At 42.2% G+C, this 20,741-nt stretch overlaps 1 protein-coding gene across 2 annotated transcripts in view; it reads right to left on the reverse strand.

Moving 5' to 3' along the window:
- sorl1 (sortilin-related receptor, L(DLR class) A repeats containing) overlaps nt 1–20,741 on the reverse strand; it is an 81,094-nt gene that overhangs the window by 9,413 nt on the left and 50,940 nt on the right. Inside the window, exons 11-42 of one of the 2 annotated variants that reach the window (XM_046388348.1) lie at nt 19,597–19,670; nt 18,736–18,824; nt 17,821–17,999; nt 16,464–16,650; nt 14,510–14,638; nt 14,035–14,120; nt 13,324–13,496; nt 12,990–13,121; nt 11,181–11,272; nt 10,344–10,590; nt 10,077–10,215; nt 9,712–9,885; nt 9,467–9,580; nt 9,262–9,384; nt 8,795–8,914; nt 8,410–8,535; nt 7,763–7,873; nt 7,227–7,358; nt 6,173–6,304; nt 5,863–5,997; nt 4,815–4,967; nt 4,435–4,611; nt 3,797–3,925; nt 3,393–3,519; nt 3,094–3,263; nt 2,900–3,012; nt 2,542–2,646; nt 1,738–1,804; nt 1,028–1,110; nt 836–926; nt 550–740; nt 54–173 (exon numbers count right to left, since the gene is read on the reverse strand). In XM_046388348.1, the coding sequence (XP_046244304.1) occupies nt 54–173; nt 550–740; nt 836–926; nt 1,028–1,110; nt 1,738–1,804; nt 2,542–2,646; nt 2,900–3,012; nt 3,094–3,263; nt 3,393–3,519; nt 3,797–3,925; nt 4,435–4,611; nt 4,815–4,967; nt 5,863–5,997; nt 6,173–6,304; nt 7,227–7,358; nt 7,763–7,873; nt 8,410–8,535; nt 8,795–8,914; nt 9,262–9,384; nt 9,467–9,580; nt 9,712–9,885; nt 10,077–10,215; nt 10,344–10,590; nt 11,181–11,272; nt 12,990–13,121; nt 13,324–13,496; nt 14,035–14,120; nt 14,510–14,638; nt 16,464–16,650; nt 17,821–17,999; nt 18,736–18,824; nt 19,597–19,670 (4,220 nt within the window). Of the gene's footprint in view, nt 1–53; nt 174–549; nt 741–835; nt 927–1,027; nt 1,111–1,737; nt 1,805–2,541; nt 2,647–2,899; nt 3,013–3,093; nt 3,264–3,392; nt 3,520–3,796; nt 3,926–4,434; nt 4,615–4,814; nt 4,968–5,862; nt 5,998–6,172; nt 6,305–7,226; nt 7,359–7,762; nt 7,874–8,409; nt 8,536–8,794; nt 8,915–9,261; nt 9,385–9,466; nt 9,581–9,711; nt 9,886–10,076; nt 10,216–10,343; nt 10,591–11,180; nt 11,273–12,989; nt 13,122–13,323; nt 13,497–14,034; nt 14,121–14,509; nt 14,639–16,463; nt 16,651–17,820; nt 18,000–18,735; nt 18,825–19,596; nt 19,671–20,741 lie in introns of both variants that reach the window. The other variant, XM_046388347.1, reaches the window with a different exon arrangement.

The following is a 20,741-nucleotide window of genomic DNA, read 5'->3' on the forward strand; positions in this document are numbered from 1 at the left end:
GACATCTGTCCAAGGAGCTTTGAGGAACTTGCAGTAATGTTGGAAACACTCACCAGGAAGAGATACTGTTCGTCACTGTCCACTGTGACCATCAAGCTGAGAGAATTGGTGCTGACTCGACGAGGACTGCGGTACAGGTCTAGGAAGGAAGTGGCATAAAACACACCATACACCTACACAAACACACACACACACACAGTATGCTCAGTAAATTTGTTCTTCAGTAAAAGGCTCTTTGATGGAACATGATCCACTTAGAGCCACTGAGACATTTCAGTGCAGTGTTACAGAGTAGTGGTTACCAACCTTTAAGACTTACAGCCTCTGGAAATAAAGCAATGTCTATTTTCATTCTCTTTCAACAGGTTGTCTTAGGCAAATTTTGTTTCTTGTATGTTTCCTTGTTACTTTTCTTTGTGACCCCTCAGATTTATGTGAGATTTATCTTATTTAAAGGTTGATGGGATCAGGGGGTGACCAATACGTTTTGGCTTCACTTTTGGTGAGTGCTCATCTTGTCTATCTTTATTTTACAGTTAATAATTGCACCTGAGGAGGGGGTCCACTGATGGTCCAGCTGCAGTCCACGGCTGTCTGGTTCAGGGCCCGAGCTTTGAGGAGGGGCCTGTCGGGCTGGGTGCCAGTGGTCTGAAGATGGGACAAGGCGGTGGGACTGTCTCCTATACTGGTGTGAGCCCACACTGCCACCTCATACACTGTCCCCGCTGTCAGGTTTGTTGCTGGAAACAGGCAGCAGACACCATACATTTAATTTCCAGATAACCCTTGATAAAGATGTAATTGACCTAGATGTAGAATCACACACAAACAGTACCTTTGAGGACCCTCTCTCTGACTGTGTAGTTCTTGTTCTCCTTGACGTGGGTGTCAAACTGCCAGGATAGAATCACTATGTACTGTTTCACCTTAAAGAAACACAAGCGACCCATCAGTCATGTTTATACAGCACCCAGTCAAAACTCAAGTAACACCCTGAAGTGGTGTTTTAGAGGGAAGATGCTCTCACCTCGTACTGGGAGTTGAAGCTGAATGAAAGGCTCAGGGAGTCGGTGCTGATGCTGTCGGCGATCACAGAGGGAGGAGGCAGAGCTGCGGCAGGTAGTACGTCAATTTATTTTGGTTAACTGTATTTTCTCGAGACATTTTAATTTAACTGATTATTGATTCTAATGCAAACTCAGCACTTCCTCTATGTATTTTCAAAGCAATGAAAAATCTGGAGGAAACACTGTCTTGTTTTAACAGCAGCTTAACGCTGCGAATGGCAGACAATATAGCATCTGAAAGTGAGTGAAAAGGGTTATTTATGTGAAACAGAGTGACAGAGTGATGAGGATGAAACGACGGTTGTACAAACGGATTACTGCTGTGAATATTTACATTAGTAACTGTGCCATGCCCTGTGACACACACTCCATCTTAGCAATGTCATTCTAACACTTGCTGGTTGCTTGGAGATGAGTGAGAACATGTAGTCGGTGGTTGATACAAGGAAGCACTGAGTGTTTTTCAAGCTGCGTGGTACGACTGCGGAAGACAGAAACACGTGCACTACCTGAAGAGGAGGCGTGATGGGGTAAACAATCTCGTGTGCAGCGTTCACATTACAAGTGCAGTTAAAAATTCAAACACCTGCACAAATACCTGCTAACCAGCGCCAGATAGCAGTGCTGACAAACCAGTGTGTATGTGACACCGTCAGAGGGAACAACTCACCTTTCTTAGGAGTGATGGATTTAACCTCACTCCAGTTGCCCACACCTCGGCTGGTCACCGCGGCCACCTGGGAAACGAACAGAAGTGTTTAAAACACTGTACTGTATGGGAGAACGGGGTTGGTCGTCACACATTTCACTTTTAGGTGATTCCTTAAAAGAACGTCACCCATATTGATTTCCTTTCCATGAGGAATGGAAGCCTATGTGTCAGTGACTGACCTGACGTTCCTTCAGCTTATGGACAGGCAAATGCGTGTTGTGCACTTGTGCCAACCCACCCCATTGTGGGGCTGTTAGTTAACACGCTATAGGCTTGGTTTATGCTATTTTAATTGGGTAATTTTTTGAAAAAAAAGATGAAGCCAGTCTTAAGAAGATTAATTTCACTGAAATGCAACAACCCAACATATGTACTGCCTGGAGAGAACATAAAAAAAAAAAAAAAAAAATCACTGTTGTAAGTGCACTTTATACGAATGTCTCATCATTTTGTTCAGTCACTCACTGTCAGCCAGTGACACAAATCTAGCAGGTTCTCAGCCTGAACAGAATGTGTCAAACAACCATGTGTATATTATAGCTCTCCTTTCATACTTCAATGGTCATGAATTGTTTTATTATAAACCCGATGTGTTAAAGCCTAAAAGAGCTGGATATTTACATTTAGATACCTCCTCTCACCAAGTATTTCACTCCTGAAATGACCCTAAAGGTGACCTTAACAGTGACAACCAACCCACATCGCATACATCATGACATTAAAGAAACACTGCATGTGCCTGTGTGTGGGTGTGTTTCTTACCCTGAACCTGTACAGAGTGTCTGCCTGCAGTTCCTTCACCTCACTGTTGGTTGTGGTGGACTTCTGTGATGTCCAGTCAAGGGCTCCTCGTTCACTGTACTCAACCTGACATCAGACACGCACACACACGGTGAGATGTACTGCAGTTAGTCATTAACGTAAAAGCAGAAAGTGTGACAGGAAACGCATAAGGTAGAAGCTTGTCACACTGTTAGAGAGTGTGACAGAACAGCTGTGCGTAATACATCACTTTCAAATTGAGTGTGATATGTGGATTTATTATCAGACAAGTGAGACCAAGTTGTTTATTGAGGGAACAGAAAGTGATGTTTCATCTCAACATGCAGTTTGAACGCACAATGTACTCTCTGATGAGGCCGTGCCCTTTGTCAGGAGGGCTCCAGGAAACTTCAACTTTCCCGTCCTCGCCGTTATCACAAGACAGCTGCAGGTTCTTGGGCGGGTCAGGCACTGCGGGACACACAGACAGACAAACATTCATTATCCAAAATTGTAAGGATACAGGATTATGTGTGATCGTGTGATACTCACATCCCTCCGGCGTCCTCACTGTGATCACCTCATTGGTCTTATGCAGCTTGCTGAGACACTGAGTGAGCACCTTGACATGGTAGGTGGTGTCTGGTTTCAGTACGGTCAGTTTGTAGCTCGTCTTGTTGCTGTGAGTGTCCATACTGGTCCACTGCTGGGTGCCCACCAGCCTGAAGACAAACACACATAATAGTAACGATAATAATAGCAACTGCATATTGCACACAACTGTAATATTGCTGGCTGAAGCATTTTGAAACATTCAGATGTTACACAGCTGCAGGTTACTCATGGCTCACCTGTAGTATATGAGGAAGTAGCAGGAGTCCAGAGGAAGGCTTTTGGGGCGAGACCAGGTCAAAGTAATTGCACCTGAGAAGTCTGGCGTCCACTGAAGGTTTTGGACTTTATAGGCCAGGGTGTCCACTGGGAGAAAGATGGAGAGGTTCTGTAAGGATTCTGTAAGGAAGGTTTAACCTGAAATAAACACTAACAGCCAATAGGTGGCAGCACTGTACTGTTTCTTTTTTAAATTACTAAATGCTACTGAAGAACTCCTGCTGTCTTAACTGGCATTTGCGATGGAACCAAGTGGCTCATACTTGAATTTCTTTTGAAGGCCAGTGTCATCTAGCCATCAAATTCTAACAACTTGCACGTAATCTAAGCACGTCTGGTCACAGTGAGAGTATTTGGAACCTACGAGTGCAGTTGTCTTCATCGCTGTGGTCGGAGCAGTCCAAGAAGCCATCACACCTCTCACTGTCCAGCACACAGGCCTCACCATCAGAACAGTGAGTCCCGTTCACACAGAACAGAGGTCCACGAGTGGCTGGGCACACGAGAGAAGGCTCGACATTACTGCTCTTGTTCATGCTTTACCTGCATCTAATTATGCCACATTGACATTATGTATGTATTAAGTAATGTGAAAAAAATGTAACTAATAATAATGGTATGAATTAATTAATTATTATTATTAATTTTTTTTTTGCTGCACTATAAGTACCAGTTTATAAATATTACAACAAATAATATTGGATCTCAAGTCCACAGTATATTTTAAGGTGCTCAGATCTCTCAAAACTATTTTCATCATTTTAGTAATTTGCCTTTTAGCTAACAAAACCAAAAAAGATCTTAGTGGAATCTCAGTGATGTGGCACGGATTCAAAACATAAAAAGTAAGGGTCAATCTTTCATATTCAACAGCTGAAGTTAATTTTAAGAATCTCAATATATTGGTCCCTGTTAAATCCAAAACCATTTCACTATAACACCAGATTTTTTCTTGTCTTTCTGTTTCTTTCTGTGTGCCATGTAAAGTAAGCAGAGACTCACGGCATTGGGCTTCGTCAGAGCCGTCCTGGCAGTGGATCTGGCCGTCACAGTGCTGCCAGTCAGGAATGCAGTGGGGTGGTCGCCGACACAGGAACTGACCCCGACTGCAACGGCCATGGGAGGGCGTCGGAGGAGGGGCCTGGGTGGGTGCCGGAGCCAGCGTCACAGAGCCATTAGCTGCTGTCACGGAAACACACAATGTCACTGTCAGGATTCATATTTGTATGACTTTCTTCTCTTCTTTTTTTACTTGGTTAAATATTTTATTCAGGTCTGTTCCGTTTGGTCAACTAAAATTTAAATCTCAATAAAAAACATTTAAAAAAAAAACAAACTTGATAATATGACATGTAAACATGCACTTGAGGTAGAGGTGGCACCTGTGGGACAGCCGAGCTCATCGCTGCCATCAGGACAGTCAGCATAGCCGTCACACACCCAGGTGTTGATGATACAAGCTCCAGAGCCACAGTGGAAGCGGTTCGGGGCACAAGTAGAGGGACCAGGTGCTACAGTGTGAGGAGTAACACCACCTACAAGGGTGGAGAACCAAGCTTAATGATTGGAGACAGACTGTATTTATGTAGTACTTCGACTGATCTTCCTGATGTTCAATTAGTTTACAAGTAAGAAAAACACAATTTAATCTATAAGGTTAAATGTTTACAACATTACTAATAAATGCACATTTTTCATAAATTAACATTTGACCACGAAGACCCGACATTTCAGTGGAAATGTTGTTGGTATGCAATTTAAATGTGTCCGGTAGCAGCTAAGCCTAAACTCATAGCCACTGAGGGGCTCCACGGACAGGCTGGTAAGAGACATGCTCACCGTAGCATCACTTCGAGTGAAATAACTGCCTTCTGTCTTGTCTCTCATTGGTCATTGTTCAGTGTTTCACATGCAAAAATACACAACCACCGTCCATAAATTCCATACAGCCAAACATTTCATCAACACAGCGTTCACCTGGCATACCGATCAGAAACCTGTTACTGTGCTCCTCTGTCTAGCAACACCTGTAAAATTTCCTACCTGTTTTCTGTACAAACCAAAGCACCTGCTGGACTAACGCGGTGTCCTATATACAGTTAGCTATAGAAATGAGCCCAACATAGAAATTAAAAGAGTAAAGATAACAACCGACTTATATCTCTGGCGCTGAATAACAATGGTAACAACGTCTAAACAATTCGACAAATTGTGCACATCTCTAAATAATGGGTTTCTTGTGAGAACATGTGAGAAGTAAATTTTATAAATAACAATTTTGGCATTGTGGGGGGCAACATGAGATAGTCCATCTCAAAGCAGGGACGGTGTGTTTATATGGTGCGCTGGAAGAGATTACAAGAAGGACTTTTCACAACACATCAACCTAAGTCTTCTGTTGAGCAGCCTTATCACAGACTAACTGCATACCTGTGCACTGAGACTCATCAGACCAGTCCCCGCAGTCGTTCTCTCCATCACACTTCCACCACGTTGGAATGCAGCGTTTGTTTCTACACTCGTACTGGAAATATCTGGAGCAGCCCGGGACCTCGGTGGGAGCAGCTGCAACACACAGAGCAAAGATTAAGCATTAGAAACTGCAGGAGAACAAAAGTAAAGTACTGTGTATCTGTTATGTATTCAGTATGGATATACAAGGTATCCCACATGGTTTATTTGTCAACACTAGCTGTGCTATGCGCTCCTGAATATTTCTGCATGAACCCTTCCTGCTCACCACAGTTGGCCTCATCAGAGTAATCACCACAGTCGTCCATGCCGTCACACTTCCACTCCAGGCTCACACACACTCCGTTGGCACACTGGAAGGTGTAGGCATCACACACTTTGCCAAACTCAGTCGGCGTAGCTGTCAGAAAACACAAAGGAACAATAGTAGGTTATACAAATCAGATTCTGACGTTCCGTTTGTCAGCATAACATGACAAAGAATAAAATGAATATGTATTATGTTACACTGAGGGCATGATGGAGAATAACAAAAGCAACGATGTTCAATGGAAATGAATGAATGAACAGTTGATGAGCTTCTGTAGACAATAATGTAGATTTACTTTTGTGAGGGGGAACACATGCAGGATGCTATGTATGGTGTAGACAGCACAACAAAACAGGGAAGTTGGCAAAATAAGTAATTTATAAGTATGTCATATAAGTATGGATGTCAATAAGTAATTAATTTTCTCTTCATCGATTTCAGCCAACTGTCATTTTCCCTTTATACAACTACCACAGGTAATAAAGCACAGTTATGGTTCAGATTAGAATCCAGCAGGATTACATTTAGCAGAGCAACAGAAAGAATGAGAGAGATATCAATTAGTTTTACACCCAAGAAACAGATGTTAAAGATTGCTGCTGTCTAAACAGATCCCAAACATCCCGCTCTGCTGACACACAAACCTGCCCTTATGAGTCACTGTTAATGTGCACAGGTGTGTCCAGTGTAAACAAACTTCCTTGTGTGATTGTTTCAATGGCTCATATTTAACAAACATCACTGCTGGCTGATTATTGTTTCAACCGATGCAGTCTGTTTTGAATTACTGCAGTTTGGGATCCTGTCCCTGTCCAAATCCTAGGAAGACGATGCACATACACGCTCAAGGTCTTTTAAACAAAAACATACTCATCAAATCCCCACAAATCAAAATTTTATAGCATCTGAAAATCAATTCACGGCATGCTTTTAGAATGACTTCCTTTTATAGTTTTCTAAGGATCATAAACAAATTTCTTAAATGAAAGTGAGGCATGTGAGTGTCCCTTACCACATCCAGCATACTCTGCGTCCTCATCAGATCCGTCCTCACAGTGTTTGATCCCATCACAAACCAGGGTCTGAAACAGACACTGGGCTCTGTTCTTACATACAAACTCCATGTAGCGAGTGCACAGGGGATCTGCAGATGAAACAAAGAAACCAACATTCAGAATGACTCAGCACACAATGACTTCCTCCAACAGGCATTACAGTGTATTTTAGTGCTCATTATATATTATATGTATATTTATATGAGAGATATGTCATATTCATGTCACAGGAAACAGACTGTTGTTCTGTGTATATTTTACCACAAATTTATAATTGTGTAAGATAATAAAAATGTCTGTTCAGACAAACTAGTTTGAAATACTTAAATTTATTTTTCCGATTGTCCTGTTGGAACGAAGTTGCTTCAGTGGCATAACTGAATCAGCATAATTCACTTAGATATGAGCTTTCACAACGCATATTCACTTCTACTCATTTAACTCTGTATCTGATGACTACTATGCATTCCTTTAAGCAAATGGGATCACTGACCACAGTTGTGCTCATCACCGCCGTCTGAACACTCCTGGATGCCGTTGCAGTGTGCCGTGGCAGGGAGGCAGGTGTGATTGGAGCAGAGGAAGCCATTACACTGAGTTCCCTCTGCAAACACACAGAATACAGTAAATGAAATACTACTGCTAACAGAGCACTGATGCTTTCATGACTGTTCCTTAGCTGTGGCTATTTGTTTATCCAATATTGTTATTAAATATGTGCATCTGTGTCTGCATGTGTGTGACAGGACAAACATATACTACACTATACTAACTGGGTCACTTTTGAAACTGTGAAAGTATCTTTTTGGGCCAGACAGATTTGTGAAGTCATCACCTCCCATACATGTAATGTGAGAATAATAATGCAGCATGTTTTATAATGATACAAAGCCATGTGAAGTCCTGTGATCCTCCACTGTTATCTGATAAGAAGGCTGGAAACAAGATAATTTAACACTTTCAACAGGCTCCTATTTTCAGCAGGCCTGGTTGGTGAGTTTATTTTACAATGACATGATGAGTTCTACAAAAACATGCTGTAAGTACATATGGACTGTTATTCATTTGCAGCACAATTACATTATTAGGTATGCAGCCAACACCAGCAAAGTGTGTCACAGTGTGTGTGTCTCAATTCACCACAATATCGGGGGTCTTCGTCAGAGTCATCCTGGCAGTCGTCATCACCGTCACACGTCCAGCGCTGTGGTATACAGTGACCTGTGTGACACTGGAAACTATTGGCCTCACATGTATGGTGGCCCACTAGGAACAAACGGAAAGAGATTAATGGCTCGGAGAAGATGGAAGGAAAGAGAGGCAGACAACTTATGTTTTAAGTCTCTGCAACAAATACACATCATTATTACTGTGAATAAATATAAAGCAGTGGACTTGTATTTAAATAGAAACATAACTAATCATACTGTTTCTATGATTATTCCTGTGGCCAAATATAATGCTAGGCTTTTCTCACAAGCTCTTTTTTAAAAGTGTATCGTGTAACCAGTAACACAGTCGTCACCTGTGCAGTTGGCCTCATCCGACCAGTCTCTGCAGTCATTGTCTCCATCACAGCGCCATGCCTCGCGGATACAAACACCTCGTGCACAAGTAAACTCTCCGGGGCCGCACTGGTGAGATTCTGAGAACGCATCAATAATTTAAGTTAGCGCCTGCAAAAATTCTGTGCATTTCCAATACCGTCTTTGGTAATAGAGACTGGAGCAGAAATATGCAAATTTAGATATACCTTAACAAATCCTTGTGATATTATATTTATATTTTCAAGTTGAGAGAGGGTGCCTTAAAAACCAATAAGAGTCACATACAAAATGTCAACTAACATCTACTCTACTAAATTCACTCTAAAATGACCTACAGAGTCCTCCTGGGCTCTCAACTCTTCCATGCCAACGAAGCATGCATTTGTCATTGTTAACATCATTACAGATGACTCTCTCCATACTTGCGGCGGATGCCACATCTTACCACAGTGTTCCTCATCACTGTTGTCTCCGCAGTCATCTTCATGGTCACATTTGAAAGCCAGGGGGATGCAGGAACCTGAGGCAACGCAGCGAAACTGGTTGGACGGGTCACAGGTCGTAGTGGCTGAAAGTGGACAGGACACGAGCAAGGACAATCAAATACATGTAGTTCTTTATGTAGGAAAGTGATGTGGCTGAATACTTACGGCACTCCTGTTCATCGCTCATGTCGCCACAGTCGTTGTCGCTGTCACATTTCCAGATGCTGCTTATGCAGCGGCCGTTAGAGCAGCGGTACTGGTTGGGCAAACAGCTGTGCTCTGATTGGAGGAAAGAAAAGAATCCAAAAATCCAATCCACTAAATCATGTATGAAGTCCTCATTTCCAACAGAGATGAGATCTCTCACAGCACAAGATCATCATTTTGTGCAGCATGTGCTCTTGTCTCACCAGTTTTGATGCAGGTGCTGTTACGGAGCTGGTAGCCGCTGGGACACTGGCACTGCAGCTCTCCGTTGGGCATTGTTACAGTTGGGGCACCATCTGGGCAGACACAGGTGTGCCTGTGGCCGGGCTGAGGCAGACACAACAGGCTGCATGGCTGGTCGGCACATGCATTATGGCCTGGTGGACAAGAGATCAGGACCTCAGTCTGAGCATTAATACAGTGTTGGTGAAACTCTCTAAAGCAGTAATCCTGATGGGTCATTTCTACCTGTTTGCCTTAATGTGGTGTTTTTAACTATGAGTTTGAAACTGAAACAGATCCAGTTATTTATGTCTCACTGATTCTGTTTTCAAACTCTGACCATCACCTCTGCTCTTGCCCTTGTAGAAGATCTTCAGGTCCATGACTCCGGTTAGTCTGCCAACAATGAGCTCATTGCTCTGGGAACCAGCTTTTGGAGCTTTGAAGATCCCCATTCTAGACCAGTCATCCCAGTACAGGTCATTCTGAAACAAAATCCAACACAAGCTTGTGAAAAGCGATTCTTAGTCAGGGCTTCAACTTACTTCAAAGTCTGATTCAAGATAAGGTGTTGTATAAGTCGTTTGTAAGTTCATTTTATGTTCAGTCTCACCTTGAAAACAGCAATGGCATACGGATGGGGCAACCCCTCCATGAGAACGCTCCTCTGGCCCCCGGTGAAGTCAGCCCTCTCAATGCGGTCGCTGTAGGCTTCGGTCCAGTACAGCCATTGGTCGTCAGCGGTGATTCCATTGGGCCAGCGAACGCCGTCGGACACGATGCAGGACACGTTGGTTCCGTCCATGTAGCTGCGGTAAACACCGGCCGCTCGGTCTCCCCAGTCAGTCCAGAACATTAGGCTGTGGGACATATTAAGTATGAATTTAACTGGAAGGTTTCACTGAATTTAGACATCATCAAAAACAAAACAACAAACCTAATAGGCTAAGCATGAACTGACACTTTGTCTATTATAAGAAAAAAAAGCCTAATTTTGTCTCCACCTCCTACACATGGTTATAGGAATTTGGTAATTTAGGCAACATATTACCACAGAGTTTCAAGAAATATTTGGTTAAGGGCTGCACAGTGTCAGATAATTACACCCTGGCGTCTCCTTCCTTGCAAATATGAGAGAGTTGGATATAAAAATGGCCTTATTTGCTCCCACTGAGAAAGACCAGACAGGAGGGTAACTTTGTTAATCAGCAACTCATCTTAAATAAAAGCAGAAGCATGTTTGCAGAAGTGGAACAAACTCTTTGTAATGGTGCACATTAGTGTTCCTATATTCTCTGGACTGACTGGGGACATACGTTAAGATGGAAGACCTGTCTCCACTACCTCCCACTATACAAAAGTGAAGCACAATTACAACTGTGTTTGTGTGTGTGTGTGTGTGGGGGGGGGGGGGGGGAGGGGGGGGGGGGGGGGGGGGGGGGGGGGTTACCTCTCTCCAGGCAGCAGAACCAGAGCCCTGGGATGTTCCAGGATAGAGGAGTTGAGCAGAGTATGACGCAGGTCGCCATCAGGGTTTGACACCTACAAACACAACAACAGTGAAATTTTCACAATATCATGAATTTCAGTTTAAGACCTCTGCTAGCCTTTGGAGGGCAGAACAAAATCAACTAATTAAAAAAGTCTCGTCTTGTTCTACCACTTCTCCAGGTCTCGTCACGGGGGCAGCAGTCTCAGCATGGGAGGTCAGACTCAGACCTCTCCCTGACTACTTCCAGCAGCTCGTTTGGAAGACACAGAGGTGTTCGAAGGCCAGAAGAGAGATACAGTGCCGATGTGTGTCCCGGGCCTTGCATTAAAAAGTTTGTTTGCAAAACAGCATTTTGAGATTAATACACCTGTGTACGATTCCCATGAACACAACCTGCATCTGCTCCTCCATTATCACGGTGGAAGAGGTTGAGCACCCTAATGATCCTAGGGGTTATGTTGTTGGGAGCTGTCCTTGGTAGGGTCTCCCAAGGCAAATTGGTCCTGGGGGGGCGCCAGACGAAGCGTAGGGGGGGACCAGAGGGTGCGTTCCAACTATAGGAGGGTTTCTACCTGTTGCTACAGGCCATCCAATCTCTGTACTTGGAACTTGGAATAAGAACCTGGTTCGCCTCCTGGCAATAAATCAAACTCGTGCCCAGTCAGGGTGCCCTTTGTCATCAGTTCTGTTCATAATCTTTATGGACAGAATTTCTAGATGCAGTCAAGTGGAGGAGGGTGTCAGGTTCGGTGACCTTAGGATTCCGTCCCTGCTTTTTGCAGACGTGGTCCTACTGATGTCATCAAACAGTGACTTCCAGCTTGTTCTGAGATGGTTTGTAGCCAAGTGTGAAGTGGCTGTGATGAGGATCATCACCTCTACGTTTGAGGCCATTATTCTAAGCCAGAAAAGGGAGGATTGCCTACTCTGGTTCAGAGGAGAATTGCTACCCCGAGTGGAGGAGTTCAAGCATCTTGGGGTCTTGTTCACGAGTGAGGGCAAAATGGAGCGGGAAATTGACACACAGATTGGGGCAGCGTCTGCTGTGATGCAGACGCTGTACCGGTCTGTTGTAGTGAAGAGAGAGCTGAGCCAAAAGGCAAAACTCCCAATTTACCAGTAAATCTATGTTCCAACCACTGCTGCACCCACGACCCGAACCCAGGTAAGCGGTAGAAAATGAGACGAGATGAGACAACCTGCATTTGCACACATAAAATGATGGGCTCAAACACACAGACACAGACAAACACAATTTTTCAGTTCTTCAAAACTGGTTTCAAATGTATCAGAGCAAACGTCAGAGCATCAAATCCTTAAACCCAAACCTGCACAAGTGCTGGCTTATTCACAGAGTCAAGAGTTATTCAAGTGATCTCATAATTATGAACTTTTGTATGAAGTATGGGGAATATGCAGATTATTCAGAAAAAATCTGAAAATAGGGCAGCTTCATTTTAAAATAAGGAGTTAAATATCTATACAATAAATACACAACAAAATAATTACCCTCCACTAAAGCCCGTCCTAAAAAGGAAAGTAATGAACTCAGTTGCTATGTCTGACTGTTGGCAGACTGACGCAGAAAACAAGTCATTTAACAAATAAATTAAAAATCATATTGCATTAAAACTCCAATATTTATGAACTGTACTTGTCTCCTAAGTACTGACTGCAGTAAGTGCAGTACAGAATGTACAAGGACTGGAACTTTTAAATTTGGTGGTTGCCTGATTTCTGTACACAAACACTCATACATGTGTATACCTCAATTTTCTGTGCTCCAGCGTCAACCCAGTACAGCAGTCTGCTGATAGGGTCAAAGGTCAGAGCCTCCACGTTCTGCAGGTCTTTCCTCACTACAACCTCCTGACCTGTGCTGCCGTTGAGACACAACCGCTGAAGGAAACAGGACAACAACAGGTAAACCTTGGTAAACAAATAACATGCAACATGCTGAATGCTTTTGGTTTGCTCACGAGTAAACATTTCAGGCTGAGTTGCGTCTCTGCACTCACATCAACAAGCTCTGTGTTTGGACACTAAACAAACTGTTGAACCGGTCAAAGAAAATCTACTGTCGGTAGAATTTCTCACCAACCTGTATGGTGTCCAGCGAGATGTCAGCCCAGTACAGGCAGTTCCTATCATAGTCAAAGTCCAGAGCCACAGCCTCTCTGAGACCGGCAAGAGGCAGGGCCTGGTCTGTGCCTGTAGCCAAGTCATAGCGGTGGATGGAGTTCCTCACAGCGTACAGGATGAACTCGTTACTCTCTGAAAGAGCATAGGAGTCACGATGGTGGGAAAAGACACGTATATACAATGCCGGCCTACATACTAATCATATAAAACTGTTTTTACTTTCTTAAGTTTCTATCTGTGTAGTAAACCAACATTGTTTCAGAGATTTCAACTTGTTTTAATTTATGATACTGATGTTATTTTTTAAAATGCAGTTGTATAAGAGAATTCAGAGAGGGAAGTCTTCCAGGTCATTTTATGACTGATTTACAGATTTACGCTTACTTAACCATCCTCCCAAACATATCAATGAGAAAAATAATCTCTTAATAAGATATAATTGTTCCTCACTTATGGAGCTCAGGAGTCAAGATCTACACATAAGATTGCAATAAAAGACAACTTAGGAGTAAAAAAGCTCTACCTGATAGTAAGAAAAAAAGACACATTTACCAAGCTACTTGCTCTTACTTAAAGCAAAGTGTAGGAGTAACATTTAAGAACATTTCTCAAGTGATTCCCAGTCAGTCAAATGTGCCATGACGAATTATTTACTAAGGTGCAGGCTTACCTCCCACAGGACAAGGCAGCATCTCTCCATCCAGTCTGGACTCCACATCTCCTCCACTACAGCTGTCTCCCGGTACCTTCCTGTAGCTGCAGCAGGAACACAAAGAGTATTCTTCACTTCGACACTTGGTGGTGCTCTCACCAAATATATCTAATGACAGCAACGGCAGTTCTGTCAGCAGCATTAATAACCCAAGGAGGACAAAGGATGGTTTGAATCTCAAGTAATAACTATTGATCAAATGATAAAAGGTGATGGTGTAGGTCCTAATTAATATGTGATAAATACAAGGAAAGGGCTTAAAACTTAAACTTGAAAATACTGGATAAAACTGGAATAAAGGTCAATAAAATGAAAAGGATTAAAGCTCACCATTTACTCATATACACATGAATACACTTGTGCTGCAGATGACCACACAAAAGAGTCCACGGCTGCACATTTCTGCACTGTCAAGTCCAGGCAACAGCCTTACCCTTTGCTGCGGCGGTAGGTGGTACCGACAGGACACGGCACTGGAGGAGCATAGAGATCACCTAAGAACTCAGGGTCAGGCACACACACCTGCAGGGACAAGTCTTCACTCAGCTTGAAGCCGTAGTCACTGGGAGGAGGACAAGTAAGACAGGTTTGGAGAGTAAACAAAGTGAGGAAAAACATCACAGGCAGTTAGCTTCTGCCCAGAGATGAATGGCAGCGCGTGCTGTGCATTTAAAGCAGACTCATTATGAGCTGTGATGGGAGCTCAAGGAGCAATAAAAATGTGCAGAGTAGGCTTAGAACAATGTATCAGTTTGCCAGCACTGAAATTTAATTAAGAGTTAAATCTTCAGCTGGCCAGTGTCATCCATCTTTAATATCAAACAGGCAGGTAGTTTCCTGCTGTCCATACACACCCACACACACATACTACCAGTTTTGGACAAACCTTCTTATTCTATGGTTTTTCCTTATTTTTAAAATAAATAATTTTCAACATTGTATATTAATACTAAAGACATACCGACAGAACAAATATGAAATGATGTGGTCAACAAAAAATGTGTTAAATAACCCAGAATATGTTTTATATTACTGATTCTTCTGAGTAGCCAGTAATGACAGCGTTGCACATTGTGGGCACTCTCTCAATCAGTCTCATGAGGCAGTCAACCTGGAATGGTTTTTCAACAATCTTGAAGGAGTTCCCAGAGGTATTGAGTACTTATTGGCTACTTTTCCTTCACTCTCTGGTTCAACTCATCCCAGAGCATCTCAGTTGGATTTAAATCAGGTGATTGTGGAGCCCAGATCATCTGATGCAGCACTCCATCACTCTCCTTCTTGGACAAATAGATAATACATAATCTAGAGGTGTGTTTATAATCATTGTCCTGTTGAAAACAAATGATGGTCCCACTAAACACAAACCAGATAGGATGGTATGTCGCCGCAAAATGCTGTGGTAGCCATGCTGGTTAAGTCTGCCTTCAATTTTGACTAAGTTACCAACTGTATCACCAGCAAAGCACCCTTACACCATTACACCTCCTCTTCTATGCTTCAGAGTGGGAACTGCACATTCAGGAACCGTCTGTTCACCTTCTCTATGTCTAACAAAGACACAGCGGTCAGAACCAAAAATCTCAACAGACCAAAGGACAGTTTTCCACTAATCTAAGGTCCATTCCTTGTGTTTCTTGGCCCAAGCAAGTCTCTTCTGCTTGTTGTTCTTCTGAAGTAATGGCTTTAATGCCGCAATTCGACCATGAAGGCCTGACTCATGCAGTCTCCTCTAAACAGTGGATGTTGAAATATGCCTGCCACTTGAAGTCGGAGAAGCATTTATGTGGGCTCTAATTTGACGTGCTGTAAATTGGCGGTTTGTGAGGCTGGTAATTCTAATAAATTTACCCTCTGCAGCAGAGGTAGCTCTTGATCTTCCTGTCCTGGGACAGTCCTCATGAGAGAGCTAGTTTCATCATAGCGTTTGATGGTTTTGGCGATTGCACTTGGGGATACATTCAAAGTTCTTGAGATTTGTTGGACTGACTGACCTTCACTTCTATAAGTAATGTTCTTAAAGTAGTCTTTTCTCTTTACTTAACTGAGTGTTTGTTGCCATAATATGGTAGTAGTAGCACTAATAGGGCTGTACTCTGTACCCACCCTTCCTCTGCACAACACAACTGACGGTCTAAAGCAAATTAAGAAGACAAGAAATGGTACAAACTAATTCAACAAGGCACACCTGTGAATTGAAAACCATTCCAGGTGACTATCTCTGGTAGTGTGTGTGTGTGTGTGTACATATATATATATATAGAAGACCTTTGACCTTTTGGATATAGAATGACTCAAAACTATAATATAATCTTTCATCAAAACTAAATCATACTCCATCAAATGAATTCTGAAGTATTTTGTGTGATGTGTGTATATGTCCTAACCATTCGTAGTCCTGGCGTGTGCAGGAGCAGTTAGATATGGTGACGGGCCGGTCAAACTCCTCTCCGTTAAAACATGTAGCATGGGGAGCGCGTCTCTTAAATGTTATCTCTCTGCCCAGCAGACATTCGTTACCATGCTCATCTGACGGAGACCAGCGCTTGTAGTCAGCCTCGGAACACGGCACACCTAGAGAAAAAAAGAAGAAGAAATTCAGATATTTGACTCAGAGTTACTTTCTAATGTTCCTGGTGGTCCATTTGTCAATCGGTTTTTCATTTCTTTCTCCATCAGCCCTGTAGAGGACTTAAGGAAGTAACAAAAAACTCTTGAGAATACATGTAATTCCACTGCACTTCCATCATGGCTACCACGTGTGACGTAACTAACTCTATTGATTGTAGCTCATTTAACAAATGTAGGCAGTATTTTAGAGGGTTTCTTCAGCTCACTTCCTGTTTTATGTTTGAGATAATGCTCAACGAAGTGTCCGACGTGCAGCAGATTATATCCTGATTCTGTGCATTATCCTGCTTATGCCGTGGTCATTTACAAAGGAAAAAAACATTCATTTATATTTTTATGCACTGACAATTTTTTCAAAAGTCATAAATGTATTTCAAAAATAACACCAGAGGGTTTGACTAATACCTGGAACAATCATTACCATCACAAAAGGAAAACCATTAACGTTGTGTACAGTTAGCAAACAGTAAATATAATTTAACATTAAGACTTCTAGCCTTCACATCGTCTTTTAATTCCTGATGACTGATACCTTGTCAGGTATTATCTGGTATATACTTTTTATTTAGAGTGTACAAATTTTACACCTGCCAAAACACTGCATCACAAAGCTGGCCATTTTGATTATACAACCAAAATATTTTTATGCCAATGATACATTCTAAATTTATTCTCAATTTCATGACATAGTGATTCAGTAAACTGTTGTTCCTTTAGTTGCAGTGTCTTCTCTAAGATAAGCCTCACTAAATGCAGTCATCTCAGTTACCTGAACAAACTGCTGGCTTTAGGCTTTATTAGCTACAGTTGCAACAAGCTATGCAGAAACAATAGCTACAGCCACATATAAATGTGTCACCATGCCATGCAAACACCACACAGTGTTTTGGCTCTTGTTATTGATTGAGTCAACTAACGGGCGAAAAATAACACATCATTTAATGCAGCAGTGATAAAATATTTTAAAAATTTAGGAACGCCACATAAATAAAACCTTTTGATGGGTAACAGCTAAAGCATAAACATATAAATAGCTGTTGGGAGCTGTTGTTGCTAGGAGCAACAAACATAAAAGTTCTCTGTCTTCTCCCTCCTTCTCACTCTCAAACCTACCCAGAACATCGGAGGTGTTGACCTGCAGGATGAGCCAGCTGTGTCTCTGGTCGGCGTAGGAACCAAAGATGGTGAAGATGGTGCTCTTCTCCCCAGGCTCAGTCAGCAGTTGATAAACATACACCTCTCTGTCTGAGAACTGAAATTCGGTCCATGTCTCGCCTTCATTGGTGCTGAATCTGACAGGGACATGGCCAGTATTTAAGCCATTCGTTAATCGAGAAACAATAATTTTTCAGATGTTTCTTAACATCTATTGCTGATCGATATTATCACTTCAAAAATCTTCTGCCAAAATCTCCATGAGCCATCTATTGTTTTATTTAATAAGAGCAAAAAGGGATAAAGATACTATCATACAGAACAGAACAAAAGAAATGAGGCTAACATAGGAATATGCCAGGTATAGTTGGGATAACCCCGGTTATACAGACATAACCCCGTTATGCTGACATCTGAATATATGAAGGTAAAAGCAGGTTACTGAGCAACCAGGAAAAGGGAACTATCTGTGCTGTAAACAAGGTCAGCTGTTGTCAAATTAATATACAGTATCACCTCCACATGAATAGCCAGCAGTGGTGCTGATGGAAAACAGGTGTTTTATTACCCCTCTATTTACTGAGGGAAGATTTAGTTACTTTGTTTCTACACCAAGGTGCTTGACACTGACACAGCCTGCTTCTGCTGACTAAAAAGAACATCCACTGGGCCAAGTGCCGTTTATGTGCTTCACTCCCCAGGTTTCTTCAAGCTGTTTGGAGATTTCAAATAGAGTAACAAAGCAGCCTCTCTGAGTTATATGTTTAATGCTGCTAAGGTAGGGCCAACTGAAAGACAGATTTGGCTTCTGAGCTGATTTCAGATCTTGTTTTCTGTCCTAGAGATACATTTAAACAGGTCATTTGAACTTACTTGAGATGTGTGCTGGCGCCTCCCTGTGCAATAGCCATGAGGATACCACCATGATCACCCCATGTGTAGAAATGAGGGCCTGCCAGTGCCTAGACAGCAGAAAGCACATTCAGTGAACCATCAGAACAGGCAATAAAAGGTCATTTAGTACTTGATGCAATTCCTGTTGAAACCGACAGGGCACAGTGGTGGTTTATTCTAAACTGTAAACCATTGGAATATCAGTTAAGGAAAGAAAATGTATTTTTGTTCAGGCAGAAAGGTCAAAAGGGCAGGATTACCTTATTTGGTAAGATTTTATGCTCACACCTCCCTGGGAGAGGTATGGCTTTACTCTTTAGCAAAAAACAAAGAATCCATTTCTGTGGGTCTTTTGAAATACAAATTCTGGGGTGTTTACATTTTTGGATTGAGAATTGCATCCAAGAAAACTGCTTCACTGGTCATTTGTAAACGAGAACAGCTCAATAAAAACTCGTTTTCAGATCGTAGGAACCGTTAAAAGGTCTAAGGAGCTCCAGCTCATTTTCCAGCTCAGTGTTTGAGTAGCTGTTTTCAGTGAAAAAACTAAACCTTCTACTTGTCACTTTATAACACGTTGTATCAACAGCACATAAAAAAACTCTGAATTGATGCTCACATTTAGCTGCTTCTCAATGTGTTTTCAAGAATATGTCAGTCTGAGCTAAAAGCACAGACAAGTCCATAATGCATGGGTACATACTGTATACAGGAACCAGAATTAAATTCATTGTGACATGCTGAAAAGTCGCTATGATAAACGAGCTGCTTGGGATTTTTTTTTTTTACAGTTTTATAAACTGTGTTTTTCTTGTCATCTGTGTCAAATTGCGTACTGACCTCCTTCCACCGGGCTCCAGCACTGCTGGATACATACACATTAGGCTTGTTGGCCAAGTTCCTGCCTACAGATCCTGCAACCAGAGCACAAAAAGACATTTTACACACACATATTACAGGGGTTTTCCCTGAATATTACAGACTTGATGTGACCGCTGTTTTTGCTTTCACATTTGGAAAATCTGTAATCCAAGAACTCAAACCATAGCATTCTGCATCTTTTCATGCACATGGCCTTTGTGTGTACTGACAGATACTTTCCCTTGACAGTACGTTGTTATATAATGAGGCAGATCACCAGGGATGACTGACTCAGGCAATTCACAAAGAAATCAAGAATGCATCATTTTTCAGAGAAGTAACAGGACTAAGAGTCTACAGCTATGTCAACTGACATTAGTAAAGCAAACCATTAACATGTGAACCAAATGTGGAACAAATGCATCCAGCGGATTTTGAGATGTGTTGCTTAGTAAGCAAAACTGTTGAGCTGCTGGTGAGCTGGAAGAGATGTCAGGTAATCGCCAAAGTCAGTACCATTCATGAATGTCTGTATATAAATTCCATCACAGTCAGTCTAATAGTTGTTGAGATATCAGTGTGGACAATCACAAATCTATCCAAGAGGCACACCCCTTTAGTATGGCTAAAAAGACTTAAAGTGGAAACAGACAACTTTCCTCCTTCTAGATTCCAAGTGGTATTATTGTTGACGCTACAGTCGCAACTGGATCACTTTCTGTTTTCCTTAGAGCAGCAACTAGCGCACACACACACAACCCACATACATCTATAATGTGCATTCTTCTTTCCATCCATGGACTTCCAAGTTATGGACTGGATGATTAATATTATCAGTGTCTGAGAGGGTGAATCTCTTCAACAAGTGCAGATTAAAATGGTAGTGACATGGTTGTTGTGTCTCTGTCAAGGGCTCTAACACACATCTGAAGTGAATTACGCCCATTCGCTGGATAAAATGGGATAATGACTCTCATTAAATATCATCACACAGAACCGTCGTCACTGTTGGTTACGTGTTCTTCATTTGTGCCCATGAGCTACACGCCCTGAGGTTTATCTTAGTGTTTCTTGAGATTCTAGCCACCTGTTCTCATCTGTTCCGTAAACCACTTGGGTGATTA

This window comes from Scatophagus argus, chromosome 5 (genome assembly GCF_020382885.2).
Source record: "Scatophagus argus isolate fScaArg1 chromosome 5, fScaArg1.pri, whole genome shotgun sequence".
NCBI classification, from domain to species: Eukaryota; Metazoa; Chordata; class Actinopteri; family Scatophagidae; genus Scatophagus; species Scatophagus argus.